The sequence below is a fragment of the Protopterus annectens genome, chromosome 10.part0 (assembly GCF_019279795.1).
Source record: "Protopterus annectens isolate FY-2018-M chromosome 10.part0, PAN1.0, whole genome shotgun sequence".
Lineage (NCBI taxonomy): Eukaryota > Metazoa > Chordata > Ceratodontiformes > Protopteridae > Protopterus > Protopterus annectens.
In genome coordinates this window covers 1498443659-1498467541 of record NC_056744.1, presented here as the reverse complement: position 1 = coordinate 1498467541, position 23883 = coordinate 1498443659, and the positions used below count along the sequence as shown (strand labels likewise).

Sequence of the window (23883 nt, the reverse complement as noted above, 5' to 3'; positions counted from 1 at the left end):
CTGAATTCCAAAGTCCTGGTCCGGCGTTGGTTGCTGTTGCCTCTTCACTGACATCAGTGTGCCAGGGGTATAAAAGATGCAGCCGACGCCATTTTCTTCAGTCTTTCTTGCAGTGCGGTGCCCAAAGCAAAAGCAGTTCGCAAGTGCCGGTCGGGCCGACTCCTGAGATTTTCAAATCCGAATTTCAGAACTGAAGTCTTCATTAAAGCTAAGTACCCCGTTGGGGAAACTTTTTTCTTGCTCCAGACTGATGTCAGAAAAAGTTAACAATTGTATTTCTTGTGGGAAGCAAATACCTCATAAGGATTTTCATTCTTACTGTATTCCTTGCCTAGGCCCTGACCATGACGTTGCTAGCTGTCGGTTTTGTGCTAGATTTAACCAACGCACTATTAAGCATCAGTTCGATTTTGCATTTCATTACTTTGGCTGAAGATTTAACTATGTAATGCCGTCAGAACAGCCAATGACCGGAGTTTACAAAAAACGCAAAGACAAGGAAAAGGATAGGCATCCGAGGTCCAAAACCGACGACAAGGCCTCCGTTTGGCCAGTCGCCGGTTCGCCGGTTCTCAGTGAGACGCTTTTGCAGCCCCTGACGCCCGCTACCTCAGAGCCACAGACCGCTTCTGACTCCCACGTAGAGCCAACTGGGCCTCTGGATACTCAAGGTATTGGATACACGGAAATCATTCCCTCAGATGGGTCCGGAACCGCTGAGCAAGCATCGGCTTCTGAGGGTGTCTTCAGACCCACACAGTTATATGTTAAACCAGCTTCAGCTTCAAAGACAAAGACTAAAGCAGTTCTAAAGACAAAGAAACAAGTACAGCATTCTCCTACTCAGACTTCCATGCCTAAAAAACAGATGCTTAAAATGGCCGAAGACCTAATTACTTTGATCAGGGGTTCCCATCCCCCTCCTGATAAGCGGCCTAGGCAAGAGACAGAATATGATTCTTCTGATCAGGTTTCAATTTCTTCTGATTCCTCTTCTGAACAGGGATATTCTATTCCTCCCTATGATGATTCTGATGCTGAAGAATCCATTCATTCAGCCTCTCCTCCTGAGGATTATTCTTTTGGGGAAACCCTGCATACCATGAGGGAGCATTTTCACTGGGAGAGCCAAGATTATTCAGAATCTAAGAAAAGGCTCAGAGATTTTCTGCTACTACCTCAGCACAGACCTCTTGCTATTCCACCTGTTCTAGACATTGTAGATGATGTATTTTCAGTGTCCGGCCTGTCTCCTGACTCTTTACCCCCTGTACCTGCTAAGCCAGACAGATACTACAGGGTCCCAGACTCTCATAAACTCCTATATAAAAACTCCGCTGCTGACCCAGAAAGTATATCTCAGAGTCCCAAAGGGGTCAAGGCTTCCACAGCAAAAACCCTGTCCCCTCTGATAGGGATTCTAGGGCACTGGACAGATGGGGAAAAAGTTTACACTTCTGCTTCCTTGGCTGTAAGGGCTTTAAATTGTCAGTTTCATATGCTTAAATATCAGCAATACTTAATGTCACTGCTTAAACAGAAAATGTTGACAAATTCTGAATGTTCAGAGAACAAGGAAATGCAGGATTTATTGCATGCAGCTGAACAAGTGGGAAAGCATACTTTGCAATGTAGTTATGATTCACTGGAGGCCTCTTGCAGGGCCACTGTTACAGGTTCTGTTATTAGAAGGCATGCTTGGTTAAAGGAACAGAATCTGCCTGATCATGTTAAAGCAAAATTATTAGATGCTCCATTATAGCATGATACTTTGTTTGGTGCTAAAGCAGAAGAGGTGTTGAAGAAAATGGAGGATAAAGCGAAATCCATGCAGACAGTTAAGGATTTCTTACAGGTACAGCCACCCAGATTTAGCAGGAACTGGCCTTCAAAAAATTGGTCCTTTCCAGTGACAGCCAGGCCACAAAGAGGCAGATACAGATGTCCCAAAGGCAGATCTCAGCCCCAAGGCTCATACAGGCCTAAACAGTGGGGTGCACCTACCTCCAAAAGCGGAGAAGACAAATCACAACCTTGCAGGAAACAGTCCCAATGACTTTCCTCTCCCAGATCCAAGCACTTATCTTTTGGCAGCCCCCTTAGGGGGAAAACTAGCACTTTTTTCTCCAAATTGGTAAATGATTACTCAGGACAAATAGGTCTTGAACATAGTGTCCCAGGGCTACAGGTTTCATTTTCACACCCTACTAAGGGCAAAAGGTATGCCAGACCTGCCACACAATCAATGAGCAGAGGCACAAAAGCAAATTGCATCCCTCATGGACATGAGGGCCAGTCAACAAGTACCACAGCAAGAGCAGGGGCAAGGATTTTACTCGAGACTTTTCTTGGTGCCCAGAAAGGACAAAACCTGGAGACCAATACTGGACCTGTCTATACTAAACACTTTTCTGGATGTTCCAAAATTCAAGATGTTGACTCTACAGCAGCTACTGCCCATGCTGGGCAAGAAGGCTTGGCTCGTAACTTTGGACCTAAAAGAGGCATACCTGCATGTCCCAATCAGACAATCTTGCAGAAGATACCTCAGATTCATAGCTGACTCAGTACACTACCAATTCTCTGCACTGCCCTTTGGCTTATCTACTGTGCCCAGGGTGTTCACAAAATGCCCGGCACCAGTAATTGCATTTTGCAGACAAAGAGGAATTCAAATATATCCCTACTTGGACGACTGCCTTATTCAAGCAGAGAACAAAGACATTCTTCTAGAGCATCTGGCATTTGTAAAAAGATTACTAATTTGCCTAGGGTACACAGTAAACAAAAATAAATCAAAACTAGTACCCTCTCAAGAGATAATATTCCTGGGTGCAAGCTTAAATACAACTGCCCAGATGGCTTATCTCACACCAGACAAACAAAGGCAACTGACTTCTTACATCAAAAAGTTGGCAACAAAGACCCAATTATCTGCAAGGAAAAATCCTGCAGGCCTTGGGCTTTATGGCATCCAGCATTCTACTAATTCCATATGCCAGACTGCATATGAGGAAACTACAATGGTATCTAAAAAGTTAGGCAAGTAAAAAATGTTACCAGTTCAACAGCTAAACCTTTGCTAAAAGATAAAAATCAAATAAAAGTCCAAAAAGCAAAGGTATGGCTCCAAACTTCAAAATCTGTTGAAATACGAATCCAAAATCCAAGAAGTTGATGTCAGCTCAGCTTTATTCACACAAGCGCTTTCACATATAGCTTCATCAGGTGCATAATACATGCTGATTAGAACACCTATTTATACTAACAGTATAATAAAACTAGTTAATAAAACAGAATCACAGTCATTCTGAGCAGGCATCTTCAAAATCCTTAAGCCACGAGGTATTATCTGCTCATTAGACATAATTGTAAATGAAACCTTTCATAATGAGTCCTTTTAAGCTTACATAACTCTTTTTCCAGGTTCAACAAATCACTTTTCAGTGCCAAATAATCATATTGAGAAACCCCTTCACCTTCAATTGGTGTAAAATCACTCATAAGTGGATTTTCCTTATCACAAAACCTGGATATGAATGCATCAACATTCAGTTCATGGCAGTCCATGTACTCAGCCTCTTCTACTGATTCAAATACCTCTGTAGCTTCATTTCCTGTAGCCATATTAAAGCTGTTGTTTGGTAAAGACTCAGAACAAATTAGGCAAGTAAAAAATGTTACCAGTTCAACAGCTAAACCTTTGCTAAAAGATAAAAATCAAATAAAAGTCCAAAAAGCAAAGGTATGGCTCCAAACTTCAAAATCTGTTGAAATATGAATCCAAAATCCAAGAAGTTGATGTCAGCTCAGCTTTATTCACACAAGCGCTTTCACATATAGCTTTGTCAGGTGCATAATACATGCTGATTAGAACACCTATTTATACTAACAGTTAAGCATGTTATGCAAACAGATATAAAACATGTTTTTATGTTCTCAGTACTAGCTAAAACTTTCGAGACTGTGAGAAGGGGTAATGTAAGACATAGAACTGAAGAGTTAGAAGCAGGCTGGATTATTAGATTAAGGGCCAACTGTGGGCATGGTCTAAATGACCATGTTCCTATTAAACCAACATTACAGAAAAGGTCTTTGAGGAAGTAATTATAATTATTTTAACAACATTTATTTTATATTTATGTATGTATACATGAGTATGTAATATTGTTCAATGTTTTATATAAAATTTTTTTATGACATTTTTTAGCTGCATGTTCACTTTAATTATTTGCATCTAGGTTTTGTCACATGATTAACTGTTAGTATAAATAGGTGTTCTAATCAGCATGTATTATGCACCTGATGAAGCTATATGTGAAAGCGCTTGTGTGAATAAAGCTGAGCTGACATCAACTTCTTGGATTTTGGATTCGTATTTCAACAGATTTTGAAGTTTGGAGCCATACCTTTGCTTTTTGGACTTTTATTTGGTATCTAAAAAGTGTTTGGACTCAGCATTGCCACAGTCTGGAGACAGTAATTACCCTCATTCCGTGCCTGCAGCAGGAGTTTCGATGGTGGGCACAGGTCTGTCACCACAACAAGGGTCTGTCATTCACTTTACCCACAGTCAGACAGACACTAACAACAGATGCATCAGATTATGCCTGGGGGGCCCATATGGCAGGAAAATGTATTCAGGGCACATGGCCCATAAGCCAGATGCATCTTCATATCAATCAAAAAGAGATGCTAGCTGTTCAGAATGCCCTGACAGCTTTCAAGGATCTACTTCATCCAGGACAAAAGAGTGTAATGACGCAACAGTGAATACATCAAAACATCTACATTTTATGGGGGGTACAACAACATACTTTACTACTGAAAAAGACGGACAATACTACGGTCATGTGGTACATAAACAAGCAGGGAGGCACACATTCCTACCCCCTCTGCAGACAAGCAATGACCTTGTGGGACACAGCATTGACTTATCAAGTTCACCTGCAAGCACAATTCCTGCCAGGAAAAACAAATACTCTGGCAGACGAACTAAGCAGAAACCTCATGGATCCCCATGAGTGGAAACTGGATCCACAAGTCTTCAGCATGATAACAAGGAAATGGGGATGCCCAGACATAGATCTATTTGCCTCCCCTCACAACTGCCAATTACAGAGATTTTGCACAAGGATTTATCACAAACAAGCATGGAAAGTGGATGCCCTATCCTTCAGCTGGAAAAACCTAACAGTATATGCCTTTCCTCCACTGCCTCTCCTTCCCAAGGTACTCCTAAAGGTCAGACAAGATAAGCCAAAAATGATACTGATTGCACCAGACTGGCCACACCAGCACTGGTACCCAATCCTAAAGAGCTTGTCTCAAGGTCCAGCATGGATATTGCCTCAAACTTCTCACTTGCTGACCCAACAAAACAATCAGATCCTGCACAGCCAACTCAGGACCTTAAATCTGGCAGCATGGTGGATAATGTAGCCATTCAGAACACTCCTCTTTCAAAAGCTGTTATGGATGTTATCTTGGAGGCCAGGAGGCCCAGTACCAGAAAATCTTATGCAGAAAAATGGAAGAGATTCTGTGCTTGGAACCAGGAACAAGGCATTGATACGTATGTACCAAATATTCCTCAGATTTTACAATACCTAACTGAGATGCTGGACAAAGGCCTTTCCTTTTCATCTATTAAGATTCATGCCTCTGCCATTTCAGCCTATTACAATATGGAACCACCTATCTTTTCACATCCTTTAATAAGGCAGTACCTCAGAGGGGCCAAAAACATCAGGCCTCCAAGGAGAGCACCAATACCGACATGGGACCTCAATTGTGTCTTTGAAAAACTCACACTGCCTCCTTTTCAACCAGCCTCAACAGCTGACATAAAATTCCTGTCCTGGACAACAGCTCTGCTCCTAGCAATAACCTCTGCAAGACGAGTCTCGGAGTTACAAGCACTCATGGCTGTGGAACCTTTTATCATTTTTCATCCAGACAGGGTTTCTCTGAGGACAAACCCTACATTTATGCCTAAGGTGGTGTCCAGTGTGGCCCTCAACCAAACCATTCACTTGCTTACCTTTTATCCAAACCCACAGAAAAAGGGTGAGAAAATTCTGCATACTTTGAACATACACAGACAGCTAAGCTGCTACTTGGACAGAACTAAAGCTTTCAGAAACATTGAGCAACTTTTAGTGGCATATGCTGCAGGATTACAAGGAAAGGCTATCTCAAAACAAACTATTTCTAAATGGATAGGTCATTGCATTCGTTTCTGCTATTCACAGCATGGCAAATCAGTGCCTAAGTGCATTAGGCCTCATTCTACCAGAGCAGCAGCCACTTCAGCAGCCTTCCTCAGAGGAGTACCAACCAAAGACATCTTAGAGGCTGAAACTTGGAGTTCAGTGCACACTTTTACAAAGCACTACTACTTACCTCTTTACTCTAAATCCAGAGCAGGCTTTGCCACTGCAGTTCTACAGGGCCTCATAGCCTCTCCTAATCCTATTACCTCAGCCACCCATCCTCAGCTTTGGGATTCAACCCAAGAGTAATGACTGCAACAGTGAAACACGATGAACATAATACAGTTGTGTACCTACCATAAATGTAGATGTTCGAGTGTCTTCACTGTTGCAGTCCAGGTTACCCTCCCACCGTCCCCCTTTCTTTTGCTGGGGTTTATCTGTACTTCTCTATTCTATAAAACCTATGTGGTGTATTCGCTTGTAGATGAAGGAAAATTTACTTTAGTGCATGTATGTTTATTGGCATAATATATTTAGCGTACCCTTGTGGGGACATCTGACATCTGGGGCAAGAAAAACTGAAGAAAATGGCGTCAGCTGCATCTTTTATACCCCTGGTGCACTGACGTCAGGGAAGAGGTGACAGCAACCGACGCCGGACCAGGACTTTGGAATTGAGGCCGACTGTGTGTAGCCTGCCAGCAGGATAACCCAAGAGTAATGACTGCAACAGTGAATACACTCAAACATCTACATTTATGGTAGGTACACAACTGTACTTTACTGCCCTCCATTCTGCCAGAACATAGCCAGTTTGCAGGATGAGGTTAAACAGGGATCCAAGTGGATTTGCTAGGTCATGTTGTAAGTTGTTTAAAAGGTGCCCTGGGATGTTGTCTGGTCCCATTGATGACATGTCTTTGGCTTTGGAGAGTGTCAAGATGACCTGCTCTCTTAAGATAATAGGCCAAGGAATGGTGGCAGGTATACTTTGAGATGACTGGAGGGGACAGGAGGATGAAGTTTGCTCCAAATCGGTCAGTTAGCAGTTGGCTCTTACCTCCAGTTGAATATGGGTGGTGCCATTCACAACCAGTTCAGCACATAGTTGGGTATTTCCTTTTAGATTTTGGATGTAGTTAAAGAATGCCTTGTGATTATCCTTAGCTAGGGAGGATATTTTTGCTTCATAATTAGCTTTGGAAAACTTGCCAAAAGCCATGATTTGCTTGTCTAAGCTAAAGAGGGATTTCTTCCTCTGTGGAGCCAGTTCCCCCTTGTTCTTGGACATTAGTTTCTTTTTCTTGCTGTATATCCTGTTTATACTAGGGTTCCACCAGTATTAACAATGACCTACTCCTATGTGATACATTGGCAAGTTTCAGATCCTCACCAAATCCAGTTAACTCCACTGAATAAGCAGAAATTTGTACCAGTACTCTATATCAGCATGCAAACAGCTGTATAGATGTAGCTCTACTCTGTAGGAGCAAGTGCAGGGCAAACCCCGGAAACTAAACCACGTGGTGGAACCATAATATCAAAAGATTTACAATAAAAGGAAAATAATTTTGGCCAAAAGTAAGAAGAGTAAATCACTGAATGTTAGAACCCTTGTCATGGAAATAAACAATTCAGGAGCTTAATAAAATCCAACAAAGCTAATGCAGCAATGGATTGAGTTGAGAATGAACAATGTACCCTACACTGAAGCTGAAGATAGAGCTAACCTACTGGCTGATAAATTTAACTCTAACTTTAACCCCGCTCTCCCCTCTATTTGTCGCTCAAGATATTTCTGAAACTGGCTCACATCCAGCTATCAGATAAGACCAAGACCTTAAAGTGCTCTCAAAGGCTAAAAAAACTGCATCGATAGGTCCTGACGATATCCCTGGAAGCATCCTAAATAGCATGAAGTATGATTTAGCCACACCCCTAACAACACTGTTCAGACGTATGGGTCTGTAAGTACCTGGGTCTGTGGAAGGTCCTCCAATATGCAGGTGAATGACTGTATATGTTCTTCCTTTGCTTGCTACAAAACCTGTATGGAGCCTGACATTGGTTAGCCTCATATGCAAAGCTATGGAAAGACCTATCATGGAAATAATCAGTCAGGACATATGGAAGCTCCAAACACTAAACCCATCTCTGTTTGGATTCATCAGGGCATGTCATGCTTATTCAACCTGGAAAACTTTTTTGAATAGATCACCAAAGCAATGGATGAATGCAAAGTGGTAAACACCACATAACTCTACCTGGCAAAAGCTTTTTACACAATTCTCCAGTCAGGCATAGCAGAAAAGCTAAATAAACTGGGAATAAACCCCTGTGTCACCCACTGGATAGTCAACTGGTCCACAGATAAGACACAGATAATCAGAATAGGATGAAGGTTACCTCCGCAAAGAGACCAGTCACTAGTAGAGTTGCCTAGGGTTCTCTGCTGGGACATCTCCTGTTTGGCATCTACTTTTTTGAAGTAAAAATCTTTAACAAAGGGCTCTGGCTGACTAAGTTTGCAGATGACTACAAGGTAGGAGGGATCATAGAATCCCCAAATGACTTAGCCATCCTGCAGGAAGGTTTGTCTCAAATAAATAACTGGTGTCAAAAATCATGGTCTAAAACTAAATGCCAAAAAATGCATTATTGTATCCTTTGGAAAGTTATCTACCCCAGAGAACTACCACATTACAGTTGCTATGACTGATCTACTTACATCTGTACCTTACCAAGAGGTTTTACAACTATTTTATGAAGCCATTAACCAAGTGACTGGTCTTGATAATTCACTTGTGAATTTTATTATGCAACTGATGGAAATTGTACTGCAAAACAATTTTATTAATTTTTTGGGGGGGGGGGTAAGCAGACAAAAGGTGTGGCAATGGGGGCGAGTTGCACCCTCATTTATGCCAACTTGTTATGTGGTCTTGTGAAAGGAAGTTTATTTTTTCAACTACTTTTATAGAACACTGAGAGACATATCTACATTTACTTGATGATATTTTTATTTTATGGAAAGAGACCAATTCCTGGATTATATTAACAGTGTTTCCCTGTTTTTGGAATTTACTCATATTTATGCAGACAATAGTGTTGGTTACTTAGATGTTACCTTATATAAAGATAAAGATGGAAGGGGTTTTGCATCCAAAGTGTTTAGAAAACAAACATTTTCTAACAGCTACCTGAACTTCCAGAGTCATCATCCAAGGTGCACTAAAAAGAATATATTTAACTCATTCCCTCCAGTAGAACTCTTTGGTGTGTGTACCTTTAACTCCCAGTGGGTGTGGTTTCAGCCTTTGAAAAATGACGTTATCACCTTAAAGTTCTAACAAATACTTATTTACAGAGGTGATATATCAATACAATTGTCTTTGCCATCATATATGCTTCAAGATAAAATATTCAGATACCTTGTGTGTCGCATGCTTTTGGAATTATTAATGCAAATATGAACAGGCAATATTTGACACCTAGAGGAGCAGTAGGCGGTAACTGCAGAAATGCCTGTAGGCGTCACTCAGCTGTAATGAGCAAGCAGTTCAGGATGTGAGAATGCGTTTTAATTTTTTTTAATTTTAAAATGGAATTCAATTTGCTAATACAAATGTTTTAATAAAGGGGTTACCCCTGGACCTGCTTCTTGGTATTAGTGAGGAAATTTTAGAAGGGTGGGGGATAAGATTTAAACCCCTATTAGGGGAAATCATCAACAGGGTTTAGTAATAATACTAGAGATTCAGGCACATCCCACATCCATAGTTTGGTTGTGACATTTGGTGCTGTGATCAGTAGTCACCAAGAAACATTTTTATACAGGATCGGTCGAGGCCCGGGTTAACAATGACCGCCACCAGTACTGTTAGCCTACAGGGTGCTGGGGGAAATTGGGCTACTGTTGGCCGAAGGAGGAAAAGAGGCAGAAGACATGGCTGAAGGCAGGAGGAGAGGAGAAAGGCTAGGACTGTGGTAGTCAGGGTCGGAACTTTGAATGTTGGCAGTATGACTGGTATAGGGAGAGAGCTAGATGATATGATGGTCAGAAGGAAGGTTGGTATATTGTGTGTGCAAGAGACCAGATGGAAGGGGAGTAAGGCTAGGTGCATCGGAGGTGGGTTCAAATTGTTTTATCATGGTGTGGATGGGAGGAGAAATGGTGTAGGAGTTATTCTGAAGGAACAGTATGCTGAGAGTGTTTTGGAGGTGAAAAGATTGTCTGATAGAGTGATGTTTATGAAGCTGGAAATTGATGGTGTAATGATGAATGTTGTTAGTGCGTATGCTCCACAAGTTGGGTGTGCAATGGATGAGAAAGAAAAATTTTGGAGTGAATTGGATGAAGTGGTGATGACTATACCCAAAGGTGAGAGAGTAGTGATTGGAGCAGATTTCAATGGGCATGTTGGTGAAGGGAACAGATGGGATGAGGAAGTGATGGGTAGGTATGGTGTTAAACAAAGGAATGCAGAAGGTCAGATGGTAGTGGATTTTGCGAAAAGGATGGACATGGCTCTGGTGAATACGTATTTTAACAAGAGGGAGGAGCATAGGGTGACATACAAGAGTGGAGGAAGATGCACACAGGTGGATTATATCTTATGTAGGAGTGCCAGTTTGAAGGAGATTGGAGACTGTAAAGTGGTGACTGGAGAAAGTGTCGTTAGGCAGCATAGGATAGTGGTTTGTAGGATGACTTTGGTTATCAAGAAGAGGAGGAGGAGTGTGAGGGCAGCACCAAGGATCAAGTGGTGGAAATTGAAAAAGGGTAATTGTGATGTGGAGTTCAGGGATGAATTAAGGCAGGCACTGGGTGGCAGTGAAGAGTTACCAAATAGCTGGGTAACTACAGCAGAGCTAGTAAGGCAGATGGCTAGAAAGGTGCTTGGTATCACATCTGGACAGAGGAAGGTCGACAAGGAGACATGGTGGTGGAATGAGGAAGTACAGGAGAGTATACAGAGAAAGAGGTTGGCAAAGAAGAAGTGGGATTGACAAAGAGATGAAGAAAGTAGACAGGAGTATAAGGAGATGAGGTGCATGGCAAAGAGAGAGGTGGCGAAGGCTAAGGATAAAGCATATGAAGAGTTGTATGAAAGGTTGGACACTAAGGAGGGAGAAAAGGACCTGTATCGATTGGCTAGACAGAGGGACCGAGCTAGGAAAGATGTGTAGCAGGTAAAGGTGATAAAGGATAATGAGGGAAACATACTCACAAGCGAGGAGAGTGTGTTGAGGAGATGGAAAGAGTACTTAGAGGGGTTGATGAATGAAGAGAATGAGAGGGAGAGAAGGTTGGATGATGTAGGGATAGTGAATCATGAAGTACAATGGATTAGCAAGGAGGAAGTAAGGATAGCTATGAAGAGAATGAAGAATGGAAAGGTTGTTGGCCAGATGACATACCTGTGGAAGCATGGAGGTGTTTAGGTGAAACGGCAGTGGAGTTTTTAACCAGATTGTTTAATGAAATCTTGGAAAGTGAGAGGATGCCTGAGGAATGGAGAAAAAGTGTTTTAGTACCGATTTTTAAGAATAAGGGTGATGTGCAGAGCTGTAGTAACTACAGAGGGATAAAACTGATCAGTCACAGCATGAAGTTATGGGAAAGAGTAGTGGAAGCAAGGTTAAGAAGGGACGTGATGATTAGTGATCAGCAGTATGGTTTCATGCCAGGAAACAGCACTGCATATGCAATCTTTGTTCTGAGAGTGTTGATGGAGAAGTACAGAGAATGTCAGAAGGAGTTGCATTGTGTTTTTGTAGACTTAGAGAAAGCATATGACAGGGTGCCTAGAGAGGAGTTGTGGTATTGCATGAGGAAGTCAGGAGTGTCAGAAAAGTATGTAAGAGTGGTACAGGATATGTACGATGGTAGTGTGACAGTGGTGAGGTCTGCGGTGGGAGTAATGCATGTGTTTAAGGTGGAGGTGGGGTTACATCAAGGATCAGCTCTGAGCCCTTTCTTATTTGCAATGGTGATGGACAGGTTGACAGACGAGATCAGACAGGAGTCCCCGTGGACTATGATGTTTGCAGATGACATTGTGATCTGTAGTGAGAGTAGGGAACAGGTGGAGGAGACCCTGGAGAGATGGAGATATGCTGTAGAGAGAAGAGGAATGAAGGTCAGTAGGACTAAGACAGAATATATGTGTGTGAATGAGAGGGAGGATAGAGGAATGGTGAAGATGCAAGGAGAAGAGGTGGTAAAGGTGGATGAGTTTAAATACTTGGGGTCAATAGTTCAGAGTAACGGTGAGTGTGGAAGAGAGGTGAAGAAGAGAGTACAGGCAGGATGGAGTGGGTGGAGAAGAGTGTCAGGAGTGATATGTGACAGACGAGTACCTGTAAGAATGAAAGGGAAGGTCTGCAAGAGGGTATTGAGACCAGTTATGTTATATGGGTTGGAGACAGTGGCATTGACAAAAAGGCAGGAGTTTGAGCTGGATGTGGCAGAATTAAAGATGTTAAGATTTGCACTGGGTGTGACGAGGGTGGACAGGATTAGGAATAAGTATATTAAAGGGTCAGCCCAGGTTGGAAGGTTTGGAGTCAAAGCCAGAGAGGCAAGATTACACTGGTTTGGACATGTGCTGAGGAGGGATGCTGAGTATATTGGGAAAAAGATGCTAAGGATGAAGCTACCAGGTAACAGGAAAAGAGGAAGGCCTAAGATAAGGTTTATGGATGTGGTGAGAGAGGACATGCAGGTGGTTGGTGTGACAGAGCAAGATGCAGAGGACAGTAAGAAATGGAAACAGGTGATCTGCTATGGCGACCCCTAACGGGAACAGCCAGAAGAAGACGATGATGATCAGTTCATCAAAAAGATTATCAGAAAAATTTGTTTTATCTTTGAAAGTAATGCAGAAATCCTGGAGATTCTAGGGTCAACTCCACAATTTAGTTACAGAATTAGAAGAAATTTAAAATTCTTGTTTGAACATGTGAAACTTTACAAAACACATCAGTGTAAGGGCACCAGTCATTGTGGGGCATGTAAACAATGTCATTTCTTATTGGAAGGAACTGAATTAACAATACAAAGGTTAAAGATCAACATTTTGCTTTAAAAAGGTAATTTCATCCCCAATGGGTTAATATATATCGCTATATGTCAGAAATGTGAATATTTCTATGTCGGGAAGATGGAGAGACAGTTGAGGAAATGTATATCTGAACATTTATATGCTAAATCAAGGGGTAACACTAATAATGCCCTTTTTAAGCATACTCAGTATTGGCCAGGTTTCACAAAATCCAAATTTGGGATTTTAGATATTATTCCAAGGAATCCAAGAGGTGGATTGTGGGAGATAGAATAAGAAAGAAGAGAATTAGTGTGGCGATTCAAACTCAGTGCCACAGTCCCACCGTGCCACCAGGGCTTAATGAGCATCTGTCAATTCTTTGCATCTTGAAACTCAAGGCACAGGAACTATAGGGTGTTTGGATAATAAAGGGTAGGTAAAGAACAGTATGTATTTTTAGTGCTTATCCCTCAAACATAATTCCAAGGGCAGTAGGAAGATAAAAACTTTGATTAGGGGAAGGAGAAATATAACATTCATTTACTTATTTTTAAATATCAAACACTTTTATTGTTTTTAAGAACAATAGTATTTAAAAAAATGTTGGTGCAACAATTGATTTTACTTAAGACCAAGACATGGATTTTAATTAGCATTGACAGTTTTTAAATGTTGTCTGTTTAAGAGTAAGACAGACTTATTTTATGAATAAGAATCAATCACCTGACTTTTGTTGTACTGTATTCAATATTTAAGCATGTTAATAGAAGTGTTTTCAGGTTCTGAAGAAGTTAAAAACCTCAGCTTTGGCCAGCTAAGAACTTGGTTATATTCAACTGGATGTATAAGAGAATTTAAGTACCTTTATCTGCACTTTTTTTAAAAAAAATACAGTATTTAATTTGATTTAAACTGTGAAGGAATATTTAACTCAAGTGGCAGTTATTCTGCTCTTTAGTAACTTGAACTGAAGCTAGTGTGTTATTTGCTAGTAATTACAGGTGTGGGGGCCACATTCTTTGATTTCCTGTCCTTGCCTTTTTAAGTGGTGCATTGTAAAATTTTTATTACTTAAAAACCTCAGCTTTGGCCAGCTAAGAACTTGGTTATATTCAACTGGACGTATAAGAAAATTTAAGTACCTTTATCTGCACTTTTTTTTTAAAAAATACAGTATTTAATTTGATTTAAACTGTGAAGGAATATTTAACTCAAGTGGCAGTTATTCTGCTCTTTAGTAACTTGAACTGAAGCTTGTGTGTTATTTGCTAGTAATTACAGGTGTGGGGGTAGCCACATTCTTTGATTTCCTGTCCTTGCCTTTTTAAGTGGTGCATTGTGAAATTTTTATTGCTTAAAAACCTCAGCTTTGGCCAGCTAAGCACTTGGTTATATTCAACTGGATGTATAAGAGAATTTAAGTACCTTTATCTGCACTTTTTAAAAAAAATAATACAGTATTTAATTTGATTTAAACTGTGAAGGAATATTTAACTCAAGTGGCAGTTATTCTGCTCTTTAGTAACTTGAACTGAAGCTAGTGTGTTATTTGCTAGTAATTACAGGTGTTGGGGTAGCCACATTCTTTGATTTCCTTTCCTTGCCTTTTAAGTGGTGCATTGTGAAATTTTTATTGCTTAAAACCTCAGCTTTGGCCAGCTAAGAACTTGGTTATATTCAACTGGATGTATAAGAGAATTTAAGTACCTTTATCTGCACTTTTTAAAAAAAATACAGTATTTAATTTGGTTTAAACTGTGAAGGAATATTTAACTCAAGTGGCAGTTATTCTGCTCTTTAGTAACTTGAACTGAAGCTAGTGTGTTATTTGCTAGTAATTACAGGTGTGGGGGTAGCCACATTCTTTGATTTCCTGTCCTTGCCTTTTTAAGTGGTGCATTGTGAAATTTTTATTGCTTAAAAACCTCAGCTTTGGCCAGCTAAGAACTTGGTTATATTCAACTGGACGTATAAGAGAATTTAAGTACCTTTATCTGCACTTTTTTTAAAAAAAATACAGTATTTAATTTGATTTAAACTGTGAAGGAATATTTAACTCAAGTGGCAGTTATTCTGCTCTTCAGTTATTCCCACCCACCCTCCGTGTTTTTGTTTTGGTGTTAATCTTAGTGGCCTTGAAACTGCCCGCCCCTCAGCCTGCATCTGGGCCCATCTCATTTGCTTACTCAACTGAGTGCAGTGAGATCATATTCTGATTTCAGGCACTCCTACTGTGTACAAAGAGAGCATCTGGGAAACAGACAAAAAAAAATTAAGTTTATTTCCTGCCTTTCCTGTTAAGTGGTATAGACTATTTGTAGGCTTCTGAGCCCCCAAGCCCTTCTGTGTTTGAGGGAAGCCTTCTAGCTTGCTTTTTTTTCTTATAACTAGCCAGTTTTCTAGTTTCAGCACTCAAATCTGTTTCTTTGATCTCAGCACTTGTTCAGATAAAAAAAATATATATATCTGCTTTTACTGTACTTGTGTTTCTACCTACTTCATTTTACTTTTGCATCATCTTAAAAATACTCAATTGTATTTATTACTGCTTGGTGTAACTCATTCTAAGCCTTTTGGTTTAAACACTTGGGCTTCGGACCAGTTGTTTTGCACTGAGAGGGTTTGTGGTCTGCACTGTTGTGGCAGAACAGGTAGCTTACATCCTTCTAGGTTGGGAACTGCTGATTGAGGGTTCAGTGTCTGTTATTCTAAAAGTGTATTAATTCTGGTGTAAGCACTTGGGCTTTCAGGCCAGTTATTTTACATTAAGAGGGTTCGTGGTCTGCACTCTTGTGGGAGGAGAGGCTGGACTCTGCCCTTCTGAGCTGGGAATTTCTGGTTAAAGGCTTATAGTGCATGCATATCTGAACTGCTTCTTACCAAAGTTGGTGCCTTGTTTGCTGTGGCATAGACTGGATTCGGGCCTGCTGGATCTAGCTTTGTTTGTGTAACTTGAGCACTAATCCAGACATTCTCTAAAGTATTCAATTGTATTTATTACTGCTTGGTTGTAACTTGATTAAAGTGTAGCTATCATTCTAAGTCTTTTGGATTAAGCACTTGGGCTTCAGACCAGTTGTTTTACATTAGGAAGGTTTGTGGCAAGCACTGTGGTGGCAGGACAGGTAGCTTTCATCCTTCTAAGTTGGGAACTGCTGATTGAGAGCCCAGTGTCCAAGGGTATTAGTTCTGGTTTAGGCACTTGGGCTTCAGGCCAGTTATTTTACATTAAGAAGGTTCGTGGTCTGCACTCTTGTGGGAGAAGAGGCTAGACTCTGCCCTTCTGAGCTGGAAATTTCTGGTTAAAGGTTTATAGTGCCTGAATATTTGAACTGTATCTTACTGAAATTGGTACACCTTGTTTGCTCTAGCATAGACTAGATCCAGGCCTGCTGAATCTAGCTTTGTTTATATGCTTGTTGTTTGTTTGCTTGTTATTTCCTGGAAGCTAATTCCACATAATACAGCTTCTCAGCTTCTGTGGATCACTAGTGATATCTGCATTGCTTACTGTACTAGTTCCTTGTTTCACTTGAAAGAAAGTTACTGTTTGTCGTTTTGCATTTAGTTACTTGTAGCACATTGCACTCAAGTTACCTGGCACTTGCTCACTAAAGCAATTATATAAGTCAGCACTAAAAATTAAAAGCACTACACCCTCACTCCCCACTGGCCCTTGTTTTCAATTATTAAGGAATTCCCAATATTATTCTAGCATGTCCAAAGGTCAGTTGTCAATCTCCTCTCCAGTCCAGCTGGTGAATCTGGGAATCTTGAGGCAATGTTATAACTGCCTCATGTACACAGACAACCCTCTCCTCCTCCCACATAACACAAATACTTGCGAGAGATGCAGCTATTTAGCCAAACTGGAGGCTGAGCTCTCTCAACTCAGGACTGGCAAGACCAGACAGGAGGAGAAGGCAACTACACACACCACAAAACCAGCCTCACATAATGCTACCACACAACTGAATCAAACACATAAACACACAAAGACATACTCGGAGGCTCTGAGTAAAATTTACCTAAACAGCAGAGGCCTCCAAAGCAGACGCCCAAACAACTGCTACCTCAAGACACCCCACAAGCAACACATAAACCACAAAAGCAGTGTGCAAAGCAGTCACAGCCCTTAAGGCCAAATACAACACCAAACATACTTGTCATAGGTGACTCCATAGTCAGACACACTGACGTCCCACTCACCAGGCTGAACAAGGAGAGGGTCACAGTAAGCTGCCTATCGGGCTAGAATCCGCCACATAACACAAGCACTCTGGTCACTCCACGGCAAGTACAAATATGACACAGTCATTGTCCATGCTGGTGTGAACGACCTGAGATGTACCTCCCTGGACTACATGAAAAGAGACATAGAGGAGCTCTCTGATTATGTAGCCCAGGCAGGTATGACCCTGACCCTGAGCAGTATCCTTCCTTCACCAAGAATGATGCCACAATATAGAGACAAGATGATCAGCTTTAACAATTGGCTTAATGTCTGGTGTCATTCAAAGGGGATCCAGTGTCTGTCTGCCTGGGATGACATGCTTGACAAGCCACGTTGCTTCGCAAGGGACGGCTTGCACCTGTCACCCCTGGGATTCCGGATATTGGCTAAGACTCTTGCCACCCCCATAGTGCCTTTTTTAGGCAAGGCTCAAATTCTAAACCTACCACCCTAGAAAACAAAAATGGGAAGAAACTGAGGGTAATGCTGCTCAATGCCAGAAGTCTAAATCTCAAAATGCATGCACTCGAGGCCCTTCTCAGTATGGAGAACATCGATGTCTGTTCTGTAACTGAAACCTGGTTCAAGGCTCCTGAGAGCACCCTGGCACTATTAGGTTTTACTTCATATCATGCATTCCGGCCCCAAAACCCGGACCACACCACAAAAGGAGGGGGTGTATCCATATTCATAAAGGATACCCACACCTCCAGGTTGGTGGCAACGCACGAAGCTTCAGAAACCATCCAGGTGCAACTAACCATAGGCAAAACTGCTCTACAAATTGTAGCATGCTACAGGCCACCCTCTCAAACTCAGGAACCACACACAGCCTTCCTGAAGACACTGGAGGGTATAAATGTATCTCCAAACACCATCATATTGGGTGACTTCAACTACCCAATATAGACTGGGAACATTACTCAAGCCCTAACTTTCTAGCCCAACGGTTCCTGGAGTTCATAAATTCAAATGCCATGGAACAGCTAGTCACTGTTCCCATGAGAGGAGAAAATATACTAGATCTCATTATCACAAACATGGGGACAAAATGCTCCACACCGGAAGTATATCCCTCATTGGTGAGATCTGATCATAAACTAATCTCACTGGAAATCCACATCCCGCCACCACCCCAAACAAAAAAGACCACAGTGAAGAACTTCTCTAAAGCAAACTTCACACTACTCAAGACTGGTGTGGTATCCTTCAAGGCCCCTGAGCCAGTGGAAACCACAACCAAAGGTGCGGAAGCCCTTACAAATGCCTTCTATGAACACCTCCAGGACTGCATGGATCAGGCAATCCCAAATAAAACCAAGACTCTTTCCACAAAGGGCAAACATCCAGTCTGGTGGACCCCAGCCATTAACAAACTTTACAATAAGAGGAGAAAGCTATTGCATGATAGAACAAAATCCATAAAAGGGAAGTCACCCCTGATCATTATTAGTAAAAAAATACGAGCACTCATAAAATCAACTAAGGCCAATTTTGAGAGAAAAATTGCCATGGATTCAAAGGACAATCATAAGGCCTTTTTCAGCTATGTTAGGAACCTGGGTGGAAACTCCTAGATATGCTCAGAATTAGTCCAAAATGATACAAAAATCACTGAACCCACAGACATTGCCAACATACTGGCAGACAGGTTCAGTGCAAACTTCACCCCCCTCACCCCCCTAAAGGAGAGATAACTATCCCAGCAGAGTGTAGCCTCCCAGACATCTCAAATGCACAGGTGAAAGCTGCTCTCTCTAAAGCTAAAAACACAGCATCAATGGGACCGGATGGTCCCCGGCTGTGTGCTACACGAGCTAAATGAGGAATTAAACCTGCACATAAGGCAGCTGTTTAATCTCAGCCTTACCACAGGTTACGTGCCCAAGGAGTGGCGTACAGCAGCTGTGGTCCCACTCCACAAAGGCGGTGCCTCTACGGACCCTGGTAATTACCACCCCATAAGCTTAACAAGTCTAGTCTGCAAAGCTATGGAGAGGATCATAATGGAGCTCATAAACAAAGATATAGAGGACTTGCAGACATTAGACCCGACCCAGTTTGGCTTCGTCAAGGGCAGATCATGCCTTTTGAACTTGGTCGACTTCTTCGAAACAGTCACCAAGGCCATTGATGAGGGAAAGGCAGTCCATACAGCCTACCTTGACCTTGCAAAGGCCTTCGACTCAATACCCCACTCGGGTATTGTAGAAAAACTTACCAGCTTAAATGTAAACCCATATGTCACAAGATGGGTTGCAAACTGGCTTAAGGACAGAACCCACAGGGTTAGAGTTGCTGGCACTATGTCAGACTCCAAGCCGGTCACAAGTGGTGTCCCACAGGGCTCGGTCCTTGGCCCCCTATTGTTCGGCATCTACTTCTCAGAAGTACAGGCCAACATGGGAGGACTTTGGCTGACAAAGTTTGCAGACGACTGCAAACTGGGCGCCATAGTGGAAAGTGCATCGGACACGGATATCCTTCAAAAGGGACTCACGGAAAAAGATAGCTGGTGCCAGAGCCATGGCCTGAAGTTAAACGCCAAAAAATGTATAGTCATACCCTTCGGAAAACAAGGTAACCCCAAGCTACCATATAGGTGGCAATCCACTAAGCACAGAAGAGGTTATCAGGGACCTGGGGACCCAGGTTGACAGTGGCCTTTCTTTTGACACTCACGTTGCTAAAGTGGTTAGAAAGACCTTCTACATTGCCCACCTGATCATGAAGGGATTCACAGCCAGATCTAGTGAGGTCATTGTTCCCCTGTACTCTTCACTTATCAGACCAATGATCGAGTATAATGCCCCACTCGGGATGTATCTCACCCGACATCTGCAGCAATTGGAGAGACCCCAAAAGTTCCTCACCAAAAGGATAAAGGGACTCCAAAATCTGTCATATGCTGCCAGATTGAAGAAACTCCAGCTCTGTTCAGTTGCATACCGTCTGCTCAGAGGTGACATGTGCCTGACATACAAGGCCATGTCCAACACGGAATTAATGGACATGCTCCACCTCAAAAAATCCAAATCCACCAAAACCACTAGAGCAAGCGACTTAAACCTTAGCACGGATATAAATAGGACGTGCTGGAGGGATAGATTTATCACTCAGAGACTCCCTATGCTGTGGAATAAAATCCCGATCCATGTGAGGCAGAGCACCTCGCTGGCTCTGTTCAAGAGAAATCTTGACCTGTGGATGGGAGATCGTAGGTTTATCCCGGGAATCATCTCTGTGTCACTGCTGGACAGAGGTACAACAAACGAATGGGCACAGTATTTTTTCATATAAGGGGTGGCGTAAGCCACAAAAATTTGGGCTAGGCTTATAAATGCCTTAGGGCAGATAGCCTAGTATAAACCTATGAACCTATGAACCTATGAACATTTAAGGGACTTGCCCTGGTATTGTACTATTTTTTATTTTGTCTACTTTGGAATAAAACTTTTCTTTTTTAAACCTTTCAAGTTTTTACTACTTTGTGTATAGACTTCATTTCAGCATATTGTGTCAATAATTTCCTGCTAATTTTCCACTGGAGTGGAACCTTTTGAATGGCTATTTGTACTGAGTGGCTACAGTAGCACACTGTTTGTTTTTTATTAATTTGTTATAATTTTTTAAACTGCAGATGTTTTTGTTTTATTTTTGAAGATTGGAAAATTATTATTCTTAAAATGTTTTATAATAATTTGGAACTATTCTCCCCATGCCTGTGCTGAAAATGGGCTTCTATCTAGTCAAACTTTCCTGGTAATCAAATGTCGATAAATAAATAAATATATATATATATATATATATATATATATATATATATATATAGATAGATAGATATAGATAGATATAGATATAGATAAATATATAAATAAATAAATAAAATATGTTCTAATACTCCAAGAGAATCTTTATTCCTCTACAATTTATTGCCTTCTGATTTACAGTTTGCTTTGAGTTGATCCATAAGTGCAGAAGGCTAGTAAAGACACTCCATTATGGGACAGTGGAGGAGCTTGCAACCTATACAGCCTAGGAAAGTTTTACTTTTTGGGAAACATGCAACTTGAGCATCAGTCCTGGCAATATGATGCCAAATGATTCTCCTTCATACAGACTTAGCATTATAGTACCTCACCTATACTTTGATTTTCCTAAACAGGGTAATATCACATTTCTTCCATGAAGTCAGTACTTGTGTTGGTGTTCCTTACTTACTACTACATTATGATGGCAATGTTTGCTTATTAATGACAACAGCAAATAACCATGTAAAGGTTTTGGAGATGTAATGAATATATGCTTGTGGTAAGAACACTGAAATTAACAGGGAAAGATGATTTGTTTCAGTTAACTAACATACATTTCAAATCACATTAATAATGAAATGTAATCCACAATAATTCTTTAGCAAATTAACTGTTTTATTTTTTTCCAATGCAGGAAATCAAGTCATTTACACTGAGGTATGTACAAAAACTTTGGTACGTAGTTTTGTATTTGCATCTATGAGTTTTGCTAACATGATTATTAGTACTTCATTTGTATTTTTTTTCTCCCTGGATTATTCTACAGTCTCTTAAAAGACCAGAAAGAGAGTGATGTTCCAAATATCGTTGCCCAAGAAATGAGTCTTGGGGTCTACAAATCCCCCCTGCAGTATGGAATATGGAAGGAAATGAAGACAATCCTTAATCCTGGTAAGTTAAATCATTTCTGCAAAATTAGACATAAAGAATTTCATTGAAATATCAGCATCTTTCCCTTATAGCTATCATTGTCACAATTTTAATTATTTATCTGACATTAAACATTTGCACTGTAAACTTTTTAAAACACATTACATTTAAAATCTACTGATTCTGTATATCTTGCATGTCTTTTTTAATAACATTAAGAATTTTATCCTGAAAAAGAATAAGTACTCCTTAAGGATTTACTTCCAGGCTAAATGTGTTCAGCCTCTAATTATGTCCTAACACCTTCACAGCAGCAAACTTTGGTAGGACCAGTAAGCCATTGCATTATGTCATTGTTACCTATGTAATGTGGATTCATCACTTGGGTTTTCTCTCTGTTAATACAGCCTAGTTCAGCAGGTGCATTACATTTGTTTTTACAGTGTGCTTGTCTGTGCCCACAGGTGCATTAGATAAGAAGCTGATAATTTACTGCAAGCATGTGGTCATTACTGTAAACACATGGTCATGACTTTGTCTGAGCCCATAGGTGCATTAGATAAGAAGCTGATAAATTACTGCAAGCATGTGGTCATCACTGTAAACACATGGTCATGACCTTGTCTGTGCCCACATGTGCATTAGATAAGAAGCTGATAAATTACTGCAAGCATGTGGTCATCACTGTAAACACATGGTCATGACCTTGTCTGTGCCCACATGTGCATTAGATAAGAAGCTGATAATTTACTGCAAGCATGTGGTCATTACTGTAAACACATGGTCATGACCTTGTCTGTGCCCACATGCGCATTAGATTACTAGCTGATAAATTACTGCAAGCATGTGGTCATTACTGTAAACACATGGTCATGACCTTGTCTGTGCCCACATGTGCATTAGATAAGAAGCTGATAATTTACTGCAAGCATATGGTCATTACTGTAAACACATGGTCATGACCTTGTCTGTGCCCACATGTGCATTAGATAAGAAGCTGATAAATTACTGCAAGTATGTGGTCATCACTGTAAACACATGGTCATGACCTTGTCTGTGCCCACATGTGCGTTAGATAAGAAGCTGATAAATTACTGCAAGCATGTGGTCATCACTGTAAACACATGGTCATGACCTTGTCTGTGCTCACAGGTGCGTTAGATAAGAAGCTGATAATTTACTGCAAGCATGTGGTCACTACTGTAAACATATGGTCATGACCTTGTCTGTGCCCACATGTGCATTAGATAAGAAGCTGATAATTTACTGCAAGCATGTGGGCATTACTGTAAACACATGGTCATGACCTTGTCTGTGCTCACAGGTGCGTTAGATAAGAAGCTGATAAATTACTGGAAGCATGTGGTCATCACTGTAAACACATGGTCATGACCTTGTCTGTGCCCACATGTGCATTAGATAAGAAGCTGATAAATTACTGCAAGCATGTGGTTGTGGTCATCACTGTAAACACATGGTCATGATCTTGTCTGTGCCCACATCTGCATTAGATAAGAAGCTGATAAATTACTGCAAGCATGTGGTCATTACTGTAAACACATGGTCATGACCTTGTCTGTGCCCACATGTGCATTAGATAAGAAGCTGATAAATTACTGCAAGTGTGTGGTCATTACTGTAAACACATGGTCATGACCTTGTCTGTGCTCACAGGTGCGTTATATAAGAAGCTGATAAAT

At 41.1% G+C, this 23883-nt stretch overlaps 1 protein-coding gene across 1 annotated transcript in view; it reads left to right on the top strand.

Moving 5' to 3' along the window:
- The window catches only part of LOC122813683 (zinc-binding protein A33-like), a 322847-nt gene that overhangs the window by 200828 nt on the left and 98136 nt on the right, over nucleotides 1–23883 (top strand). Inside the window, exons 4-5 of the mRNA XM_044086133.1 lie at nucleotides 21948–21970; nucleotides 22080–22204. Of these exons, the coding sequence (XP_043942068.1) occupies nucleotides 21948–21970; nucleotides 22080–22204 (148 nt within the window). The remainder of the gene's footprint in view (nucleotides 1–21947; nucleotides 21971–22079; nucleotides 22205–23883) is intronic.